The 23,298-nt window shown below is 40.8% G+C and overlaps 1 protein-coding gene across 9 annotated transcripts in view; it reads right to left on the reverse strand.

Annotated features, from left to right (window-relative positions):
* The window catches only part of szt2 (SZT2 subunit of KICSTOR complex), a 122,390-nt gene that overhangs the window by 70,011 nt on the left and 29,081 nt on the right, over positions 1-23,298 (reverse strand). For all 9 annotated transcript variants that reach the window (XM_053635903.1, XM_053635904.1, XM_053635901.1 and 6 more), the window contains 20 exons: positions 21,790-21,917; positions 21,215-21,479; positions 20,261-20,432; positions 20,081-20,173; positions 19,865-19,943; positions 18,559-18,858; positions 17,932-18,070; positions 14,941-15,057; positions 14,252-14,321; positions 13,263-13,448; positions 12,839-13,114; positions 12,333-12,603; positions 11,842-11,916; positions 11,555-11,693; positions 10,494-10,635; positions 9,696-9,816; positions 7,078-7,230; positions 4,582-4,684; positions 4,309-4,423; positions 918-1,005 (listed from right to left, as the gene is read on the reverse strand). In XM_053635903.1, coding sequence (XP_053491878.1) covers positions 918-1,005; positions 4,309-4,423; positions 4,582-4,684; positions 7,078-7,230; positions 9,696-9,816; positions 10,494-10,635; positions 11,555-11,693; positions 11,842-11,916; positions 12,333-12,603; positions 12,839-13,114; positions 13,263-13,448; positions 14,252-14,321; positions 14,941-15,057; positions 17,932-18,070; positions 18,559-18,858; positions 19,865-19,943; positions 20,081-20,173; positions 20,261-20,432; positions 21,215-21,479; positions 21,790-21,917 — 3,032 coding nt within the window. The remainder of the gene's footprint in view (positions 1-917; positions 1,006-4,308; positions 4,424-4,581; positions 4,685-7,077; positions 7,231-9,695; positions 9,817-10,493; positions 10,636-11,554; positions 11,694-11,841; positions 11,917-12,332; positions 12,604-12,838; positions 13,115-13,262; positions 13,449-14,251; positions 14,322-14,940; positions 15,058-17,931; positions 18,071-18,558; positions 18,859-19,864; positions 19,944-20,080; positions 20,174-20,260; positions 20,433-21,214; positions 21,480-21,789; positions 21,918-23,298) is intronic.

The following is a 23,298-nucleotide window of genomic DNA, read 5'->3' on the forward strand; positions in this document are numbered from 1 at the left end:
GTCTATTTTCTATTACAGATAAAGGTATACCAAGTTTGATAGTGAAAACACTAAGAAGCATGTCACCTGCTGAGAGACAGTGGGCACTGCAATCCCTCCCATAAACCCTGCACCTCCTACAACACACTCCTAAACCCCACCTCTCACTCCTATATTTACCTCTGTTGTTGTTACTGTTATTATGGTCACCGTCATTACTGTTAATTGTTATACAGTGACTGTTCTCTTGCTATAACCATCATTGCTGCCATCACTATTATTAGTAGTTATTACAGCTATTTTGCTATTATTATTGCCATCTTTCTCACACTGGATTCTGAACCTTGGTCAACATTGTGCTATACACAATCATACCGATCAAATCTTAACAGGATCATATTAAAGTGAGAGAATAAAGGAGAAGAAATAAATGAGAGACAGAGAGACAGAGACAGAGAGAGAGACACACAGAGTGAGTAGACAAAAAGACGAAGTGGTGACATCATGGATTGAACAGTTAAAACGCTGTATGAAGAGCAACAGCATTCCCTAGCAGGATGTGAGCGGTACTGCAGGCATTGAGCCTGCATCAAATTCACAGGGATTATTACTGCATAATGCAACACAGAGACATTTCCTTCACATCTCTGCCACTTTCCCAAAATGTGTAAGGTCTTAAAATTAAGGGTTTTTTTTTTTTTTTTTTTATGAAAGGGGCTGAGAACTAAACCCATACTGAATTAAAGATTTTAAAAATCTGCATTTTTGTAGATTTACTAACTCCCATAATAACACCTTTCTAACAAGATTTTGGCTTAATAGTACTGTATACTTAAACACTGGCCTATTTGTAATAGCGTGAAGATATGTCTTCCAATGAAGATTACAGAACACAGTCACACTCTTTCTCTCTCTCTCTCTCTCTCTCGCTTTCTCACCTGCACGTCCCACTCCATGCACTAACAGCAGAATGTGTTTGTCCACCTGTCCAACTGGCCTTGAGCCCTCCAGAGATGACCGGGAGCCCTGGAAACAAGAAATATATCTAACACACATACACGATATACACACCTGATTTCAATTCTCTCTCACACACACACACACTCGCTCTATCTCACACACACACTCTCTCTCAGTCTCTCACACACACACTCTCTCTCTCTCTCTCTCTCACACACACACATGCACACAACAGTGTAACCTATTTTTCAGTTTACGAAGTGCAGGTTCCTCATAGCTTGCTCTGTGGTTCATACCTCCTTAAGGAGGAATCTCTGACTCTGAGCAGCTCATCAAGCTCATAAACTGAAGGACGTGTTCCTGTTTTATACACAGCAGTGCACATAAATCACCCAGCAGTGACTCTGCTTGCAACCAGAGCCATAATGACTTCTGCAGGCTGCAGTTTCCTGATGCTTAATACATGTGTATAAAAGAAGCCTAAAAATACACTACATATGAAAGCACGTACAGTGAAATGGGTAAACCAGGGATACATGCAACTGCTGCTGAGAAAACACAGATGGCCGTCTTCCCCATTAACATAAAACACTGACTGAAATCATCAGGTAGTACATCGTGCTGGCAGACTGTGTTTTCTTACCCTGTAATACAGAACTAAAATAGAAATTGATGATTTGATATCACAATTAATTTGTCTCTAGCACGGCAAAACAATACTGTTGTTATATACTGTTACATAATAGCTCCTTCAGGCACCGCATTTAATGGCTATGTGTACGAGTCTACGTGCACTCTGTTCAAGCAAATTGCATTAAATTATGAATAAACTTCAAATAATTCCTGTTACGCAAATGTTTTATACAGGTTTTTGTGTCACTGATTAAAATCAGCCAACATACACTGGTAATCTACCTACAGTATCTCACAAAAGTGAGTACACCCCTCACATTTTTGTAAATATTTGATTATATCTTTTCATGTGCCAATACTGAAGAAATGACACTTTGCTACAATGTAAAGTAGTGAGTGTACAGCTTGTGTAACAGTGTAAATTTGCTGTCCCCTCAAAATAACTCAACACACAGCCATTAATGTCTAAACCGCTGGCAACAAAAGTGAGTACACCCCTAAGTGAAAATGTCCAAATTGGGCCCAATTAGCCATTTTCACTCCCCGGTGTCATGTGACTTGTTAGTGTTACAAGGTCTCAGGTATGAATGGGGAGCAGGTGTGTTAAATTTGGTGTCATCGCTCTCACACTCCCTCATACTGGTCACTGGAAGTTCAACATGGCACCTCATGGCAAAGAACTCTCAGAGGATCTGAAAAAAAGAATTGTTGTTCTACATAAAGATGGCCTAGGCTATAAGAAGATTGCCAAGACCCTGACACTGAGCTGCAGCACGGTGGCCAAGACCATACAGCGGTTTAACAGGACAGGTTCCACTCAGAACAGGCCTCGCCATGGTCCACCAAAGAAGTTGAGTACACGTGCTCAGCGTCATATCCAGAGGTTGTGTTTGGGAAATAGACGTATGAGTGCTGCCAGCATTGCTGCAGAGGTTGAAGGGGTGGGGGGTCAGCCTGTCAGTGCTCAGACCATACGCCGCACACTGCATCAAATTGGTCTGCACGGCTGTCGTCCCAGAAGGAAGCCTCTTCTAAAGATGATGCACAAGAAAGCCCACAAACAGTTTGCTGAAGACAAGCAGACTAAGGACATGGATTACTGGAACCATGTCATGTCATGGTGTCAAGCGTGTGTGGCGGCAACCAGGTGAGGAGTACAAAGACAAGTGTGTCTTGCCTACAGTCAAGCATGGTGGTGGGAGTGTCATGGTCTGGGGCTGCACGAGTGCTGCCGGCACTGGAGAGCTACAGTTCATTGAGGGAACCATGAATGCCAACATGTACTGTGACGTACTGAAGCAGAACATGATCCCCTCCCTTCGGAGACTGGTCCGCAGGGCAGTATTCCAGCATGATAACGACCCCAAACACACCTCCAAGACGACCACTGCCTTGCTAAAGAAGCTGAGGGTGAAGGTGATGGACTGACCAAGCATGTCTCCAGACCTAAACTCTATTGAGCATCTGTGGGGCATCCTCAAACGGAAGGTGGAGGAGCACAAGGTCTCTAACATCCACCAGCTCCGTGATGTCATCATGGAGGAGTGGAAGAGGACTCCAGTGGCAACCTGCGAAGCTCTGGTGAACTCCATGCCCAAGAGGGTTAAGGCAGTGCTGGAAAATAATGGCGGCCACACAAAATATTGACACTTTGGGCCCAATTTGGACATTTTCACTTAGGGGTGTACTCACTTTTCTTGTCAGCGGTTTAGACATTAATGGCTGTGTGTTGAGGTATTTTGAGGGGACAGCAAATTTACACGGTTACACAAGCTGTACACTCACTACTTTACATTGTAGCAAAGTGTCATTTCTTCAGTGTTGTCACGTGAAAAAATATAATCAAATGTTTACAAAAATGTGAGGGGTGTACTCACTTTTGTGAGATACTGTACATCCAGTGTGGATTTAAAAAACATCTGAGCATACTGTTGTATAAAAGTCGTAAAAAAAGATTTTTTTAAAATGGAGAGTATTTTACATTTAGCACCAATCAACAATAAAGATCTGGGAATTAGCCGAACATGCAAAGACAAGGAAACAATTTTTTTAATTTACTCATATGGCTGAGCAGCTTAGGGATTAAGGGCCTTGCTCAAGAGCCGAACAGTGGGGGCTCGGGATTTTAATTCACAACCTGATAATCAGCCCAGAGTTTTAGCCACTGAACTACCACTGCCAAATGTGTGCCACTGCCACTCACATCTCTGACCATGTCACGCATCAAGAATTTTTCAGTTATAAGCTCTGATCTTGTTTGACAATACAAGATCTTTATCATTTTAATATTACTATGTGTATTTCAGAAAAAAAACAAAATTTGTAAAAAAATAAATAAAAAAAATAAATAAACATAACATTGCATTAACATATTATATTCATCCAAATCATCTACATTTTAAGGTGGAGCTGCATCATTGGAGGGACTGGATTGGAATCCATCGGATTGGACTGCAAAATTTGAGTACAAAATGCGAACAGATGCAAAGCAACAAAGCTGCTTGATGACTTTCCAAATTTATTTTACTTTACTACAAAAGTAACGTTAAATCCTACTCCACTGTGCAGAATCTTAATTAAGAAAGATTGATAAATTATTGCCTGCCCATATCACTATGAAATAAATAATTAAGTTAAAAAAATTTTTTACATAAAGCTATCATTGGTTACGCCTTTAACTTAGAATAGGAAATCCATTACATCACTGGAAACTTTAACAGTGTGCGTGAACGGTACCGTAAGATCTTCAGATCCCAGAGGCTCCTGACTGCGAGCCAAACTCAGGGATCGAGAAACATGGAGATTCATATCCAGATCACTGTATGCCCCTGTCTGAGAGGTTTCTGACAGTCTGACAAGAGAAGAGAGGAATCAAACCAGTTCAGACAGAAAGATTTAACACCACATTAAGGCCTTCAAAAAAAGTTACATATCAGAAGGAGTAGAAGCCAGCATGAATGAGAGGGTAGATGCCAGATTTAATGGGGGTTATCCGACCAACAGACTGACCTGAGGTAAAAGACAGATTTGGTGGTGCGTTCCTGATACACAAACATGTTCTTGCGGTTGACCACACAGAAGGCACTCAACACTGAACGCAGAGCCTGGATTGCTGATAGAGAACAAAGCAAGAAGAGTTTAAGAGCATCAATAATTAGCAATTAACAATAGCACAAATTATTAACAATAATGCCAAATACGACTGCCCTACAAAACGAAACAAGCAAAATACATAATCTGCACCATGTTGCTGCAATGTGGAGAGAATTTTCTGTTTTCTTCACAGTCTTATTTTTGGCATAACATAATGCCTTTCTTATAACTCTATTTAGCATAATCTATATTGCTTATTTATTTAAATATTACATTTTGGATCAGGTGGGTGGCTGTGGATTTTAACTTAAAACAAGCAACTTGGACTGATAATCTTAACACATACTGTAGACTCTTAAACTTTATTACCACATATACTGTATTTCCAGCAGAAATAGCCTTTCCCATCAAAAACATCGACCTTCACCATCAAACGTTCTCTAACACATACCAACACATACCATCAAACATCACACATGCCGTTAAATATCAACATCAATCACCATCAGACAACATTGACCATCAAACAGAAGAATTTAGCATTAAACAATATCAAACACCAACATTCTCCAACACACACCTACTAAAATCAACATCCACCAACATTTAAAGTCAAACACTATGAAACATCAACATTCACCACCAAACATTCACCACCAAACACATTTAAAAACCAACATTCACCACCAAACACATTTAAAAACCAACATTCACCATCAGACACATTTAAAAACCAACATTCACCATCAGACACATTTAAAAACCAACATTCACCATCAAACACATTTAAAAACCAACATTCACCATCAAACATTAACCATCAAACACATTTAAAAACCAACATTCACCACCAAACATTAACCATCAGACACATTTAAAAACCAACATTCACCATCAAACATTCACCATCAAACACATTTAAAAACCAACATTCACCACAAAACACATTTAAAAACCAACATTCACCACCAAACATTAACCATCAAACATTCACCACTAAACATTAACCATCAAACACATTTAAAAACCAACATTCACCATCAAACACATTTGAAAACCAACATTCACCATCAAACACATTTAAAAACCAACATTCACCACCAAACATTAACCAAACATATTTAAAAACCAACATTCACCACAAAACACATTTAAAAACCAACATTCACCACCAAACATTAACCATCAGACACATTTAAAAACCAACATTCACCACCAAACATTAACCATCAAACACATTTAAAAACCAACATTCACCACCAAACATTAACCATCAGACACATTTAAAAACCAACATTCACCACCAAACATTAACCATCAAACACATTTAAAAACCAACATTCACCACCAAACATTAACCATCAAACACATTTAAAAACCAACATTCACCACCAAACATTAACCATCAAACACATTTAAAAACCAACATTCACCACCAAACATTAACCATCAGACACATTTAAACGCCAGTCACCATCAAATATTCACCATCAAATACATTTACACATCAAATATTCACCATCAAACACATTTAAATGCCAAGAGTCACCATCAAATACATTTATACATCATCAATTATTCAGCATCAAACACATTTAAACACATTCACCATCAAATATTCACCATCAAATACATTTAAACACATTCACCATCAATTATTCAGCATCAAACACATTTAAACACATTCACCATCAAATATTCACCATCAAATACATTAAAACCCAAGTATTTAAATAAGTCAAACACTACCGTTAATAAGTCAACCACCAACATTCAAAAACACCAGTATTCACCACCAAACATTATCAAACACCAACATTAAAAACAAACCCTATCATACACACCAACATTCTCCCACAGCAGCATTCACCGATGTGCATCATCAAATATCATCAAGCAATATTTACAAAAAAAAAAAACACCATCAATCGCCAGCTTACACCAACATACACAAGTACTCATGCCTTTTCTGTTTTAATGTGTCAGTAAAAACAATCTGAATGAACAAAACTGAATAGATGAAACATTCTAAAAGCTTTACTATAATCTCACACACACAGGTAAAACACACCAATCCAATGCTGGCTGGTGAATGCTGGGTCAGATTGGACAGTCAATCCCCATAGGGTTTATATGGCACAGAATTTGAATAACTGGTGGTGTGAATGACTAACACCTACACTACATTTAAATGCACATCAAATTCCATTAAAAGGTCTATCAGAATATTGTCTTAATCTGAACTGGGCAATCGGATTGTGGCATGTACATGACTCAGCACTAATTAGAATATTGCCAAATTCCGATTAATATTGGAATATTGACGTGCATGGAAATGTAGTCAATGCCTGTGGGTGTGTACGTGTGTGTGTGTGTGTGTGTGTGTGTGTGTGTGTGTGTGTGTGTAGTCACCTCGTGCCACTCCCATGTTGGGCCCCATCTTTAGACGTGGGTGGATTTGGATGACGGTGTTCCAAACTACGTCACACGCAAAGTGACCCGGCATGAAGTGCATAGTGGCAGCCAAGTAATCTCTCGGCTGGTAGCTTTCATCCGCATTATAGTCTGTAACAGATGGAAGGGGGGGGGGGGTAATACAAATAATTATAGACAACAATGGATTTAGGAGGTGTAAGGAAGGAAAAAGAAACAAAGAAAAACAACCATACAGAGAGACAGTAAGAGATACAAAAAGAACATTGAGACAGGGAGAAGCAGACGAAGAAGGATGATGAAACAGAATGAAAAAGAGTGAAAGAAAACGAGAAGAGTGAGAGAGAGACTGTTGTAGTGTCTTCAGTATAATAAGGCTATAATAGCGTGTCCCTATCAGTACTCGTGCCTGACGCTGCCCTGGAGAGCCACTGAGGTTTTACAGCACAATTACTCTCTGGATTCAATTCATTTGCACACAGTAGAGCGGAACGATCTGTGCTGTTAGGAAATGAGAGTGCTAATTCAGACCCAACAGCAGCTACAAAAACACAACAAGGGTGGAAAAAGGGCTTCTGCACAAAACCATGAAATATGTCTATCTGTCTGTGTTAGTGCTTGTAACTATACCTACTGGACATTCGGAGTGTTTGACAGCAAGGCCACTATAAATAACAAAGAAATCAGGGTGACTACATTTAAAAATGAGCAATTCCATCACATTGCTCCTGGGAAATCAAGTAGATTGAAAATAATGAAAATATTTTATCGGCAGAGTAGTACAGCAGCAATGTTAAGTGCTGCACTGAATTTTCTTGTTCTTTGGAAGAGAAACTGGGTCCTGTTTACTAGGAGGAGACTATCACATGACCTGAGGGAAAAAAAAGAACATTTAAACTGGCAATTAGTGTTTTCTGAATTGTGTGACTTAAATTCAAGTGAATGAGTGACATTTCAAGCTCATCCCAGCTTAATGCCAAGTCCAAATTGTTCATTTTAGCTCGCTTTGCCATTTTAGTACTGTCAATTGAGGAGACACAGGGGTACTTCTTGAATTTTATAAATAAAGGAAAACTAAAATTAGCTGTCGGTAGGGCTGTTTCTAAAATCACTTGTTCCTGAGGATATGGAGTCAGATCAGTAGTGCTCCTAAAGAGTCATGCCTTAGGGACAGCTGATGAACAACCTCCAAGATCCTAATCAGTCCGAGCGGCACGTTCCACAGAGACTGCCCTTTTGGCACTCACTGAGAAGCTACATGCTGCTACATCAGCCAAATGGTCATCAGTCCTCATTCTCCTCGACCTTTCAGCAGCGTTTCACACAGTCAACCACAAGACTCTCTTGTCCACCCTCATGAGTCTCGGAATTTATGGTGCAGCATGGCATTGATTTGCTTCCTACCTGGAAGGTCGCTCATACCAGGTGACATGGAGGGGATCCACATCTGCTCCTTGCAGAATCTGGTGTCCCACAAGACTCAGTACTAGGTCCTCTCTTGTTCTCCCTCTGTACTCAATCTCTTGGTGAGGTCATATCCTCACATGGGTTTTCATCCCACTGCTATGCGGGTGACACTCAAATCGTCTCCTTCCCTCCCTCAGTCCCTCTTGTTTCTGCTCAGATCTCAACTTTCTGGCAGACAGCTCATCAGCTGAATCTTAATCCCAGCAAAACCGAACTGCTGTTCATCCCAGGTGATTAATCGCCATGTCAGGATCTTGTGATCTCCCTGGACAACTCTCTGATCCCACCTTTGGTTACTGCATGCAACCTTGGCATAACCATGGACAATCAACTGTCCTTTTCCTCTCACATTGCTAATCTGACACACTCATCTAGATTCCTCCTTTACAACATCACAAGGATTCATCCATTTCCATCCATACAGGCCACTCAGGTGCTTGTTCAGTCTCTTGTCATTTCGAGACGGAACTACTGCAACTCACTCCTGGCAGGTCTGCCTCTGAGAGCCACTGATACAGAAAGCAGCTGCTTGACTTGTTTCAACCTTCCGAAGTTCTCCCACACCACCCCATCGCTACGATCCCTCCATTGGCTTCTTGTATCTGCCCACATCAGATTTCAAACACTGATGCTAGCCTACAAAGCCAAAAATGGACCAGCACCCACTTACCTCAAATCACTCATCACACCCCACACTGCACCACGCTCCCGCTGATCCTCTAGCACCACTAGACTGGTGCTACCATGCCTCAGGGTACAAGGCACCTAGTTGGTGGAATAAACTTCCCCTAGATTTCCAAACAGCTGAGTCACTGGCGGTCTTCAAACAACGTCTAAAGACCTACCTCTTTCCTAAAGTACTTCAATTTACACTTTTCGTTAAAAAAAGCTTTGTCTGTGCTGTTCTTATTATATTACCTCGCAACAGAGTTTTTCGACTGACGGTATCTTAGTCTGTGACCTAGTGAACCAGTATTAGGATGTATTTTTTGACAGAGACATCAAAGCACTTCTGTAAGTCGCTCTGGATAAGGACGTCTGCCAAATGCCGTAAATGTAAATGTAAACGATGAGCTCCACTGAATCGGTGTTTACCCCTAATATAGTTATGTAATAATTATTGTATTTACCATCTGAGGTGGCCATTCTCTGCCTGTACAGAGGCTCATTTTTCCAGATGTCTTCCTCACTTTCAGCCACCAGGAGTGAATTACACACGTGACTGTCGTGCAGGTCTTGCAGCAGCAGGCGCTGTTGAAACAAACAGTATATTCATTTAATAATCATAATAGTACGCTTAACACAGCTGCAGCACCAGTAACAAGCAAGCCAAAAGTGACGGACACGCATCACTCATAGATGTTCAAAGCCAGGGAAAAATCATTCAAGATTGGGTCTAGAACTCCGTCACAACCAACATCCAGCAGACAAATTTGAGAGGCCACCAAAAAATATTAAAACAATAAAACAGAAGACAGATACAAAAACAAACATCATACATATATTAAAAAAAAAAAAAAAAAAAAAAAAGGAAAAAGCTCTTGAAACACTGGCCAACACATGCATAGCAAACTCTCAACCAGAAATAGAAATTTTCCTTTACATACTAATGTTCATCTATCACCATTTATCATGAACAAACAACATGCACCATCAAACACCAATAATACAACAATATACATTACAATTTATCATCAAACGACACATATCAACACTCACCAACAACACACCATACATTCAAATTGAAAAACACCAACATCCATAAACTTTCACCAACATACACGAATACCATCACACAGTCTGTGACATTAATATTGTGAAGGACAATACAGCAATGCCTATTAACAAACGATACACTGTGCAAGCCTGCTATGGCCCACAGCTCCTAAATGGAAGCTCAGTTTGCAGATAAGTACGAATGCATTTACCTGATTGACTTTCCTACAGATTTTCCCAATCTCTTCCACAATGAGCTGATGAAGACGCAGGTACTCTGGGATTTCTTCCTCTTCTTCTTCTTCTTCTTCTCCTTCTCCAGAAGACAGTCTCTGCTTTCCAGCATTAAAACTCCTGACAACACATAAAAACAAAAGTATAAATGTACAAAACAGTAGAGGAAAAAGACTTCCTGTCACACTGTAGACTCATATTAAGCATAGAGGCAATATACACATAAGCCCAAATCATAATGGATTAATATTATTGTGTTATTGGTAATGATGACAATCATCACTAATGACTACTGTTCATGAACAATGTTTTTTAGGCAAATTACCTGCTCTCTAATGACAACCAAACGTTACCTCAATCACTTTCACTCTATAAAATACTTTTCAAATTGAAATGATGTGTATAACAGACACAAGTGTGCCTTATGATGAAGTACTGGGCTCTTCAGCTGGCACACATTAGAGAGCATATCAAACCAAATGTGTATGATGTTGGTGGCTCCAATCTCAGGAATGAAAGTACCAGACTGTACCTTTTCCTTGGGGGGGGGGGGGGTAACACTCAAGGGGAGATATTTTGCACCATTAGAATGTACCGTATACCTGAAAATGTTAATGTAGTGTACCTTTAAAATATTTTTTGAAGTAATATTTTAAAAGATTTTTCTTTGAATAATTGGACCTTGAAGTGGTCCTTAAGGCCAAATTATTATTTTTTTAAAATCTTCAAAAGATATTTGAAAAATTTTTTGGAAGATTTAACAATAATAATAATAATAATAATAATAATAATAATAATAAAAACAATAACAACAATAACTGGACCTTAAGGACCACTTCAAGGTATTACATGCACTTTCTAAGGTAAAAGATACACAATAAAGCTCCAAAACATGTCTGCTTTGATGGTACTACTACAGAAACAAGGGAAAGTACTGGCTGTTACTTTTATTTCTGAGCGTGTATAGTATAGTGTGAGACCCAAGCGACTGTAGCATGTGACCCGGGCAGATGTAGTGGGTAATGTGAATGTGGCAAACCTAGAGTGTGAGAAAACCTCCAGTCTGTCCTTCTGGATTTGGATAATGAGCCAGAAATCTGGCATGAGAGGAATCTGGATCTCGTGCTCATCCATGGTGGGTCCGTCACACTCTGAGTCACTGCTTCCCCCATCGTAACCTAACACAAACACAGTATAAGCACAGAGTACTGCATTACTATATTTCTGATTACTATCGTTCACTGCCTCACATAACTGAATCAAATCTAACAGAAATCAAGTCGTGACTCATTCATACAGTTAGTGATGTGTAATAAACACTGCTACCTAGCATGTCTGAGTCCAGGCTCCCCTGGCTGGAGACGACACTCTGAACTCGGCTTGGCCTGATTTTTCCACTGCCTGAGAACACAGACCAACCACAGGACAACTAACCTTTAGGCTCAATCTGAAAGAATCCTTTTAAAAGAACAACACTTTACATACTGTCTGTCCTATATCTGTACTTTTCAGCCCAGAAGTTCTTCACACCCTAATGCTTTCTCAGCAGATAATCGTCAAACTCACAGGAAACAGTGTAAAAAAAATAAATAATTCTTTGAATAGAATACCATGCTTGTTTTAATAAACATGCAGCTAAATTTCTATTGTAAAACAAAGCAGAAATACTCCTTAAACACTGCTGAACTCGCAGATCAGATCAATCCGAGATCACAACGGCACAAGCAGTGAGAAACACGTTAATTCACACCTACATGCACAAAACCTGCCTGATAAACGAGGTGCATTGTGTTGAGATGATTTTTGGAAATACTCGCCATGTGTAATGGACTCCAGACTGATCCCAGAATGAGTTTTTGGAGGGGGGTTGTGGCTGGCACTGCTGCCTGTCTGCTGACTGGTGCTCTGTGAATGACCGTCATCTGTACCAGTTTCTTTGATTCGCTCAGTGACCGAGTCGCTTGTTGAATCTGAGGCTCCTGGCTTCACTTCATCTTCCTTCTCCTCCTCCTCCTCAGTGATATCTTCTTGTTCCTTCTGCTCCTCTGCTTGGTGTTGCATCGGAGTTTCCTCACCTCCTTCAACCTGCTGGATTACAGCATTGTCATTACAAAAGTATAAATGATAGTACACAAGTTATTTTTGCAATTATAAGATGTGCATTTTTTTTTTATATTGTTCACATATTTTTAGAAACTATTTAAAAAATGAAGACATTAACACTCATGTAATAGCACATAGGGAATTATGCATTGACTATAAAACGTGTAAACATTTCATTTAAGATTTTAACTAAACTTAACTAATGTGAGATATAAAATACCTCTGGCTCATCCTCCTTTTTCCGAGGCTCTGCCTCACTGTCTAACCCCTTTGAAAATGGGGCGTGACCGGCTGCTGTTTTCAAGCTGCTATCAGCCTCAGGAAGGTGGCTGGCTGGTTGAGACACGGATCCCTCTCCCTGAGAAAAGGCAGGATTCTTATTTAACTCCCGGGCTGTCTGTAATCTGTGTGAGTGCTGCCGACTTCGAGAGATGTAGTAGAAATTCTGCTTCTCCGCGTTTAGCAAGTAACCAGGAAAAGAAAAACGCCTGAACTCCTACGGAGAAAGAACACATCATCAATACTAACGTTGAGAAAAATATTAAGATATTCTCAATATATTTCAAAAGCACACAGAACTATGATTAATTTAACAACGGAAAAAATATTAAGAACATATAAAACAAATCAATAACTGATCGCACCTCTTTAAACTTCTCCAGCGACTGTTCTGGGCCGAAGACAAACTGCAGAGGGACGAGCTCGTGATGGCAGCCAGGCCTCCCGCTGGAACGAAAGACGTGATCAGCCACCTTCTGCAGGGTGGAGCAGTCCACCACAGACGAGTGACGAAGTGCTGAGACGATCTCGTCCTCCAGCAGCCAGCGGATCTACAGCAGAGGAAAAATAGATGAGAGGAAAAAAAAAAAAAAAAGACATATAAGGAGCGAGAGAGACAGGGAGATATAAACAGACAAAGATGGAGGCGGAGAATGGAGAGCAAAGAGAGTAAAAGGGGGATTAGAGAGAAGTGATGGACAGTGATACAAAAACAGAGTTGGAGAAACCGATAGAAAGAGAGAAATACAGGAAGAAAAAGAGAGAGTGAATGAGTGAGGGGGTTTGAGAAAGCTCGTCATTTAAAAAAAAAACAACAACAAATTAAACAAAAAAAAAATAACAGATCACAAATGGTCCAAGAAGTCTCTAAATATCTAGAAGTCTCTCTCTCTCTCTGCCTATTCTTTGATTAGCAGAATATTTGTCTGTGGATCTGAATACTGTAGTATCTAATCTGTTTCTGGCACCACGTGACTGCATGTCAGCAGCTATAAACTGGTACAAAACAAAAGCAGCATATTTCAGACAACATTCACTCTTGCTACTGACTATACATTTGGAGAGAAACAGTTCTTTTAAATGTGATTCTTCTCCTCCAACTGTGTAACTGCTCTGTCTACATATGCTGCATATTAACCTGCGCCTGTATATACGGGTGAATATGTATAAAAACTATAGGACTGAATTAAAATTCCATCAGAATATTGTATAACCTGGAATTTAAGGTTAGGGTCTTAGAGGAATGAATATATATTTTTTATACATTTTTTGTTTAATGTATATATCTGGATATCAGTTTGGCTTTAAAGGCAGAGAGCAGAGTTAGAACATTCAGCAGGACAGAGTAACTCACTTCATCCATGGTAGCTAGCACGGCCTGTTTGTGAAGCACTGGGAGTTTGGACAGAGGATCACCTGTCATACTGAGAGAACAGACAAGCTTCAATGTCACAATGTCTCTCAGAGTGCTGTTCAAATGAAAATGTAATGGACACACATCATCAGGTACAAAGAAGGATGTATGCCACATTTCTTAGATTACAAAACGCCAAAAAAAAAATTTAAATCCCAGATCTGCACTAGAGTAAATCAGTAATGTTGTCACGGCTGTGATCAATCAAACTAAAGCTGCTTATGAAGTAAATATTTCACCATTAATTGTTTTTCCAGTTCTGACAAAGAGCTTAAGATCAGAATTTGATCAAGGGCTTCAGCATAGGGAACAATACAGCACTGCACTATAGGGAAAAATACTAAAACCTGATAGAGCAGTTCTGTCAGCCATGAGTTTGTAACTTTCATGTTGACTTTCATAAGGTGAACAGAATTTTAGGATTGCCTTCTGAGATGGAAACATGCAATGCTCCTTCAAACTAGTCTCAAATAAGTACAAAATAGAGGCCAAAATAGAACATAGTAAAATGACTAAATTTAGAATGACAATACTGTGAAGTGTAAATAATCAAGATATAGTGGGTAACCAATTATCAGCACACGCCGGGTCCCAGAATTGTATTGTATAAACAAAGTAAACAAACTGACCCATCCATTCCAACCCCACGCAGGCTGTCCAGATTCTCCATGAGCTCCTCGTCTGAGCGGTAGGAAGACGGCTGTCCAGGGGAGCGGTTCATAGACACACTGCTCTCAGAGGTGTACCTGAGTATGCGTGCACACACACACACACACACACACACACAGAGAGAAATAAAGAGAGAGAAAAACAATGGTCAGTAGGTAGAGCACATTTGACATTTGCTAAATATGCACTTCCCAAGACTCCAAAATAGAGATGTAACGGTATGAAAATGTCATATCACGATTATCGTGACATAAACTATCACGGTTAACAGTATTATCATGGTATTGTTAAAATGTGCTGAAAATGGACAAAAAGTACTGAGACACACACTGAAATCATTTTAAACAGGTTTTATTTATATTTCACCATAAAGCTGCTGTTTTGTTGTTGTGTTTTTCATGAAGAATAATAATGAACCAGGGACACAGAGTTCCACAGGGGCAGGGGCTCAAATGTAAGGAAAAAAAAAGAACACAAAAAAAAAAAGAGAGCTAATTTTACTACTTTACTAACTTTCATCCATCCACCCATCCATCCATCCTCAACCGCTTATCCGTTTTAGGGTCGCGGGGGCAGCAGCTCCAACAAGGGACCCCAAACTTCCCTTTCCCAAGCCACATTAACCAGCTCTGACTGGAGGATCCCGAGGCGTTCCCAGGCCAGTGTGGAAATATAGTCTCTCCACCTAGTCCTGGGTCTTCCCCAAGGTCTCCTCCCAGCTGGACATGCCTGGAACACCTGCGCCCAGGGGGCATCCTTACCAGGTGCCCGAACCAGCTCAACTGGCTCCTTTCAACGCAAAGGAGCAACGCCGCCACTTCGAGTTCCTCCCGGATAACCGAGCTTCTCACCCTATCTCTAAGGGAGAGGCCAGCCACCCTCCTGAGAAAACCCATTTCGGCCGCTTGTACCCGCGATCTAGTTCTTTCGGTCACTACCCAGCCTTCATGACCATAGGTGAGGGTAGGAATGAAAATTGCCCGGTAGATCGAGAGCTTTGCCTTCCTTCAGCTCTCTTTTCGTCACAACGGTGTGGTAAAGCGATTGCAATACCGCTCCCGCTGCTCCGATTCTCCGGCCAATCTCCCGCTCCGATGTCCCCTCACTCGTGAACAAGACCCCGAGGTACTTGAACTCCTTCACTTGGGTGAAGTACTCGTTCCCTACCCGGAGTAGGCACTCCATCGGTTTCCTGCTGAGAACCATGGCCTCAGATTTAGAGGTGCTAATCCTCATCCCAGCCGCTTCACACTCAGCTGCGAACCGATCCAGTGAGTGCAGGAGGTCACGGAGCGATGATGCCATCAGGATCACATCATCTGCAAAAAGCAGCGATGAGATCCTCAGGTCACCAAACCACAACCCCTCCCCACCATGACTACGCCTCGATATCCTGTCCGTGAATATCACAAACAGGATTGGTGACAAAGCGCAGCCCTAGAGGAGACCAACCCCCACCTGGAACGAGTCCGACTTTTTGCAGAGCATCCGGACACAGCTCTCGCTTTGGGCGTACAGTGATTGGATAGCCCTAAGAAGGGAACCCCTCACCCCATACTCCCTCAGCACCTCCCATAGTAAACCCCTGGGGACCCGGTCATACGCCTTCTCCAAATCCACAAAACACATGTAGACCAGATAGGCATACTCCCAGGCCCCCTCCAAGACCCTTGCGAGGGTAAAGAGGTGGTCCGTTGTTCCACGACCAGGACGGAATCCGCATTGGTCCTCTTCAATCCGAGGTTCGACTATTGGCCGAACCCTCCGTTTCCAGCACCCTGGAGTAGACTTTACCAGGGAGGCTGAGAAGTGTGATACCCCTATAATTGGTGCACACTCTCTGGTCCTCCTTTTTGAACAGGGGAACCACCACCCCAGTCTGCCCCTCCTTGGGCACTGTCCCCGACTTCCACGCAATGTAAAAGAGGCGTGTCTTTAATTTAACTACATATTCTTATCACCCTGGTAGACATTGTAAACAGACTGTGTGTGGTCACAATGATGAATATGAGAATGACACTACTAATATAACCTAATGGTATTTAATTTTTACATTTATAGAAATAATTACAACAAAACAGCGACTTTTAGTGTAGAGATGAATCCAAAGAATCTTTAAAAGAAAATTTAAACATTATGAAATCTATTACCATCCACAAATGTAGTGACACACCCACTGTATGTCACTTACTGTAAAGTCAATAAAACTATTAATTTCACAATTACATTTACATTCGGCAGCAGCACTCTGATTCCCATAAAACTGCAGCACTGCTTGCTGAGCTGGCTTTTTACTCTCAAAGTTTTAAGCTGTCCATTTCCATGCCTCCTCCTTCAGTTCGTCTTTAAGGCATCGTGCCTTTACTCACTATGTAACATGCATATAATATAACAAGCTTACTTGCGTGTATGGAAATTTAATGAACTTGAGTAGCTAATACTTACCAACACATTCCTTCTCAATCCACTTGAAAACTACCGGTGATGAGCATATAGCTAAAATGCTAATATTACGAAAAGGTTAGCAGAAGAGCTAGTGGTCTCAGCATACCGGTCTGCCTTAGAGGGGCAACTAAGAAAAAGGGTAGGGGCTCGAGCCACCAGAGACCCCCCCCTCTGCACGTCCCTTTAATGAACCCATCATTCAAGCAATTGCCCCCTCCCCGAATTGCCGCTAATTCTTCTATTACGTTTCCCTCAGCATTTTTATAAAATCCAAAATATAACCACACTTCAGATTTGCGTCAGACTCATGCTGGGTGTGCGTGGACAGCATTTACTGCGAGTTTTATAAATCACGATAATCGTGCACAGTTTTAATGATAATTAAATGTGACATGGTAATACTAACCGTCTGGGAATTTTATCGTGAAACCAGTAACCGTTTCATCCCTACTCCAAAAAACCAAAAAGAAAATGATGATATCAGCAAATACAATTGGATTACTTACCTTACGTGATTGATGCCAGTGGCCATGACCTCTATTTCCAGCGGTAACGTCAACACGAAGATGTCCAGAGTGACAGAGAGCTCGTTCAGGTCCATCGACTGAAGAGACTCTGCATTTTCCAGACAGCCGATCAGCTCGCCTGCAACAAAACAACAAATAAATCACTAAAAGAATAGTTTCCCCGACTATATGGTTAAGTTTTATTCATTTAATTAATTACTGTCACACCGTGTCCTAAACCACATCAGCAAATCTGTGTAACATTACTGCAGAACTGGATGCAGTGTGTTGGCAAGAAACTTCACAAGCATTACTTGTATGCTAACTTAAATCAATAGCATCAGTTTGAAACTAAATACGCTTGAGACTTTTTTTTTGGTGCAAGACAAAATTTCTTGAACAGCTCTGTGCTTTGATTGGATTCTCCTTTTTTTTTTTTGAAAATCACCATGATTAAAATGATCATCAAAAGTAATACAGTATACAGTGTGATATGGCACAAAGTAAGGGTCAAATTCGGATATCCAGCCACCCCAGGTTCAAGAAAGATTCCCAAATATTCCGTAATTGATCTGTTCGTTAAGTGTTAATCCGAGTTAACTCCGAGTCAGACAGTGGTTTACATACCCAGGCAGGTGGGCAGTGTCCTAATCGGCATAGAGCCACGGTAGCTTTTTGTGCTAAGCGAGCAGACGAGGTGGACGAATAAAGGAGGCATCTCAGGCTCAGGCGCTTCCAGCACAGAGTCTCCATCCAGGATGCTGAAAGAGTCTTCATCCTGATTGACTGTGTTTGAATCGCTCCCAGAGTCGTCCCCCGCTCCCTCCTCCACGTCTCCTTCCTCAGCTTTCCCGTTCCCTTGGTCCTGATACTCCACCTCCAGATCCGTGTCGCTCTCCGACACCATGCAGCACCCGGACACATTCTCTGAGAATCAGGTTTTAATATAGTTAATAAATATTATTATCAAAACAAGCAGTAATAATACTCTTTGTAAGAAAAATAAAGACAAACACGAAATCGGAACAAAAAATAATAATAATAATAATAATAAATCACTGTAACGCACAACCTCGAGTGGCTTATTGATTTACTTGAGAACACGAAGGTTGAAAGATGTTTTCACTAATCAATCTAGAAACATTTTATTGCATCGACTAACCCTGCCTTTACACTGGCTATAAACAAGTTGCCACTGTTATGGTCATCACTTGTGGGCGTGGCCTGTTCTACTTGTTCTTTTTTTCTAGGTTCCTTTTGTTTATTTACTGCAATTAATACTACAAATTTGTATTAAAACTTTATTTAAAAAAAAAAAAAAAGAAGAATAATATACAATACTGTGCAAAAGTTTTAGGCACATGCAAAGAAATGCTGTAGAGCAAAGATTCCTTCAAAATAATGAAATTAAATGTTTCTACATTTAAAACAAAATAAATAAATACCATGAAGAGCAGTGAACAGTAGTAAATGAAACGGTCAATATTTGGTGTGACTAAAAAAAAAGAAACTGCACAGTTTGTGCAGTTTTATACGGAAATGAGCTGTAAGTTTTATTGAGCATCTTGCAGAACCAGCCACGGTTCTTCTGGAGACTTTGAGTGTCGCACTTGCGTCTTATTTTTCCAGCAGCCATCATTACAGTATGTTTTTTTTATCTGAAAAGTTTCTCTTACGTAATAAGCTGCTTTCTTCACTGACAAACATTTTTTTCTGCAACATTTAATTTTGTACGGGAAAACTAATATTTGGGAATCTAAAATGTTTTTTTTTGTATCGACTCGATGATGTAGACGTCATAAAATAAAAAAATATATATAAAAGTTTGTACTAAAAATTGGCTGCCTAAAACTTTCTTACCATAAATGTAAATGCAAATGTAAAACTCAGGAACAGGTAGGAGATAAATGTGTAGTAGTGGTGCATTTCTCACCATCCTCTGTGGCCAGCTCAGCCTCAGAGACATCACAGTCCTCGCTGGGCCTCCTGTCTCTCTCTTCATCCGAATCCTCCTGGAGTGAGGGATAATATTGAAAAGAAAGAAACAGCTCATGAAGTACTGTAAAAAAAAATAAATAAAAAAATCTAGGTATTGTTAAGACAAAAAATGATGACACAATTTTAGAAATCAACATCTATGTAAGCTCACATCTTTCTTTGAGGCCTGGGGGCAGTAGAAGAAATAATGTGGATTGGAGGGAACAGTTTTAAAATGCTGAGCACCAATGGCCAGGAATTTGTCCTATAAAAGAAATAAAGATATTACTGTTTACACAGTAGATATAACAGTCACTTGATTAATGTCGTTCATTACAACCTGATGTACAACCTGTATGATTTTGTGTAGATCGGGGTACACCTCACACTTCTGCTGCGACTGGAGCAGAGACAGAAGGAATTCTGGGACTCTGAGGGAAGGGGTCTCATCTGGGGCTTCAGGAGAGTTTGGGGTGGACACTTTTCCTTTGGACACCACTTCACTTACATCCTCCAGTTCAACGCTAAACAAAAGACGTTCAACGGATGTGGACAACAGATTCAACACATTGTGGTAAAACTTATTTGGAGTCTTGGCTGCACGGCTCTCTACCTGGCTATTTGAGTCTAAGCTTCCCCCATTCAATCCTGAGCTCAGCTTACTGTGGAGTATCACATGTTTTCCTCATGCGAGTAAGGGTTTTTACAGGTTCTCCAGTTTCCTCCTACCTCCCAAAAACATGGATATATATGATTCATCTACTCTAAATTGCCCCTAGGTGTGAATGAGCGTGTGAATGCGTGGGCGCATGGTGCCCTGCGATGGACTGGCGTTCCATACAGGGTGTTTTCCTGCCTCTCAGCTAGTATTCATGGGAGAGGCTCCAGATTTACCATGACCCTGACCAGGATAAAGTGGTTACGAACATGAATTAACTAACTAACTAACTAACTAACCAATAAACAAAACAAACGAGCACGTGAACTGATCAAATTATTAATTAATTAAATGTTTAGTTACACATTTATTGATTATTGCTGTCATTATTGCAAATATTCATAGCCATGCCAGCTCTTGACATTACCACTAACGTTACAAGTTAAACATTCCTATTATATAATGTATTTATCTTCACACACACAAAGCGATTCATTTCTCCTTTTGTAAATGACATTTTTGTAGTCTACAACGGAACAGGGTGATTTCTGTAGCCATGTCATTAAGGCAGATGAATTTTCCCGTCTCCAGGTCTGTCTCTAAAGTGCCAAATATGTGGTGCAGATGCTTTATCCGTGAAGCCGTTACCTGGATGAGGAAACTAACATCGCTCCGCCTGTTCTCTCATCCTCGTCCTTTCCGATGGTGAAGGTGGCCCCTGATCTCAGGGTTTTCCCTGTGCGCTCTGCTCTCTGGGGTTCGTGTTGCTCGCGGAATGTGCGTACATGACCGCAAAGCGTCTGCAGGAAGGAAGTGATGTCGATCTCCTGCAAAGATTCCTCACAGTAGTCCATCGCGGTCAGGACGTCCTGAGAGGAGATGCTGTATGCTAGCTGCAGACTGCGGAACACACCTGTGAAATAGAGCACGGTATAGAGTACGTTTATACATACATGCATACATAAGAGCATATACACACGCTCACTCACACACGACCAGACAGACACACATGAAAGCCACACACAATGATAACACATATACAGACACAATACACCGCATTTTGTTTCACTGCATGCTGTAACATGATGCTGACTTAACCCTCAGTACACTGTTCACTGCATTAAATAATGCCAGCACAACAAAATATAAAAGCATGCCATCATTTCTAATACATAATGCAAGCACAGAACATTGTGTGTATTTGTGCACGTATGTGTGTGTACCTCGGACGTAGCTCTGGTAGTAGTGTTCTTGCAGCAGGCTACAGTAGTTGGCCAGCTCTTTCTGTTTGTGGGGATGAGTGATCAGCTCCGACCAAGAAGAGGCGCTGCTGCGGTCCTGAGACAGAGACCTGAACCGAGCACACCAACACACGCCATCAGTAATGGACCAACACGCACACTGACAACACACATACACGCTGACGACACCCGTAACAGCCATTAAACAGTCATGCTGAAAGAAGACGACTAGAAAACCATACACATATGCAGTTAAATCTGTATATAAACATTAAAGAGTAAACTAAAGATGTTTAGCAGCCTAGCGCCCTCAGGAGGACTACTAAAATTTACAAACACTGGTGAACGCGCACTGGATCACAATTTTGTATCGTTTAGTTATGTTTGTATTTGTTCTTGGGCACGAACAATATGTAATTCTCGTGATAAGATTCCTTGGATTTGCATAAATATTAAACCCCCACTGACCTTTTTTCCACTTTTTGCAGTGTTGAAATGTTTATCATATGAAGGTACAAAATATCACACAAAATGAAATTAAACCAAAAATCTAAGATTTGTTGGCTGCATAATTTACCAGGGGCAAATACTTAGTGGAATCTTAATAGAACGACTTTTGACTGCAATCACAGACATGTCTCAGTCAGCTTTGCGTCAGTATCTGGATCCTGAGATTTTTTCCCATTCTTCTTGAACTTTGCCGAAGCTCTGGTAGTTTAGATAGAGTTTGTTGTTGAAAAACAATTTCCAAGTCTTGCTACATATTCTTAATCAGACTGAGGTCCGGGCTTTGTATGGGGCATTCGAACATTCAGGTATTTGGTTTGTAATCCATTCCAGTGTATCTTTGGCAGCATGTTTATAATCACTGTCCAATTGGAAGGTGAACCTCTGCCCCCGTCTCAAGACTCTAACAGGTTTTCTTCTAGGGTTCTTCTGGGGTATTTGGCTCCATCCCGCTTTCCCTCAACTCAGTTTCCCAGTCCCTGACGATGAAAAGCACCCCAACAACATGATGCTACCACCATCATGCTTCACTGTGTGGATGATGTTCTCAGGGTGATGAGCAGAACTGGGTTTCCACCAAACATAACGGCTTGTGCCAAAGTCAAAAGGTTCAACCTTGGTCTCGTCACAGCAGAGAGACTTTTTCTTCGTTTTCCAAACAGGATTTCATAACACCCCCCCCCCCAACAATGGCAGTCTTAAATCCCTGACAAGGACCCGTCTCCCATCTTGCATGACTCCACATTTTATATGCCATGATATAGCGATCATATCAGAAAAGCCCTGTGTAATAAAACCTATTAATGTCTGCTTAACTTGTGATCATATCAACCAGCCAATATTATTGTTTATCAGGATTTTTCACTTTCATATCGACCATGTCCCAATTTGTTCCCTGTAATTATCCATGATTGAAGCCTACAGCTACGGACAACCTGATCAAAGAAAGCATAGGTAATCTAGCAGAAACTGGAAGCACTTCAG

This window comes from Ictalurus furcatus, chromosome 11 (assembly GCF_023375685.1).
Source record: "Ictalurus furcatus strain D&B chromosome 11, Billie_1.0, whole genome shotgun sequence".
Lineage (NCBI taxonomy): Eukaryota > Metazoa > Chordata > Actinopteri > Siluriformes > Ictaluridae > Ictalurus > Ictalurus furcatus.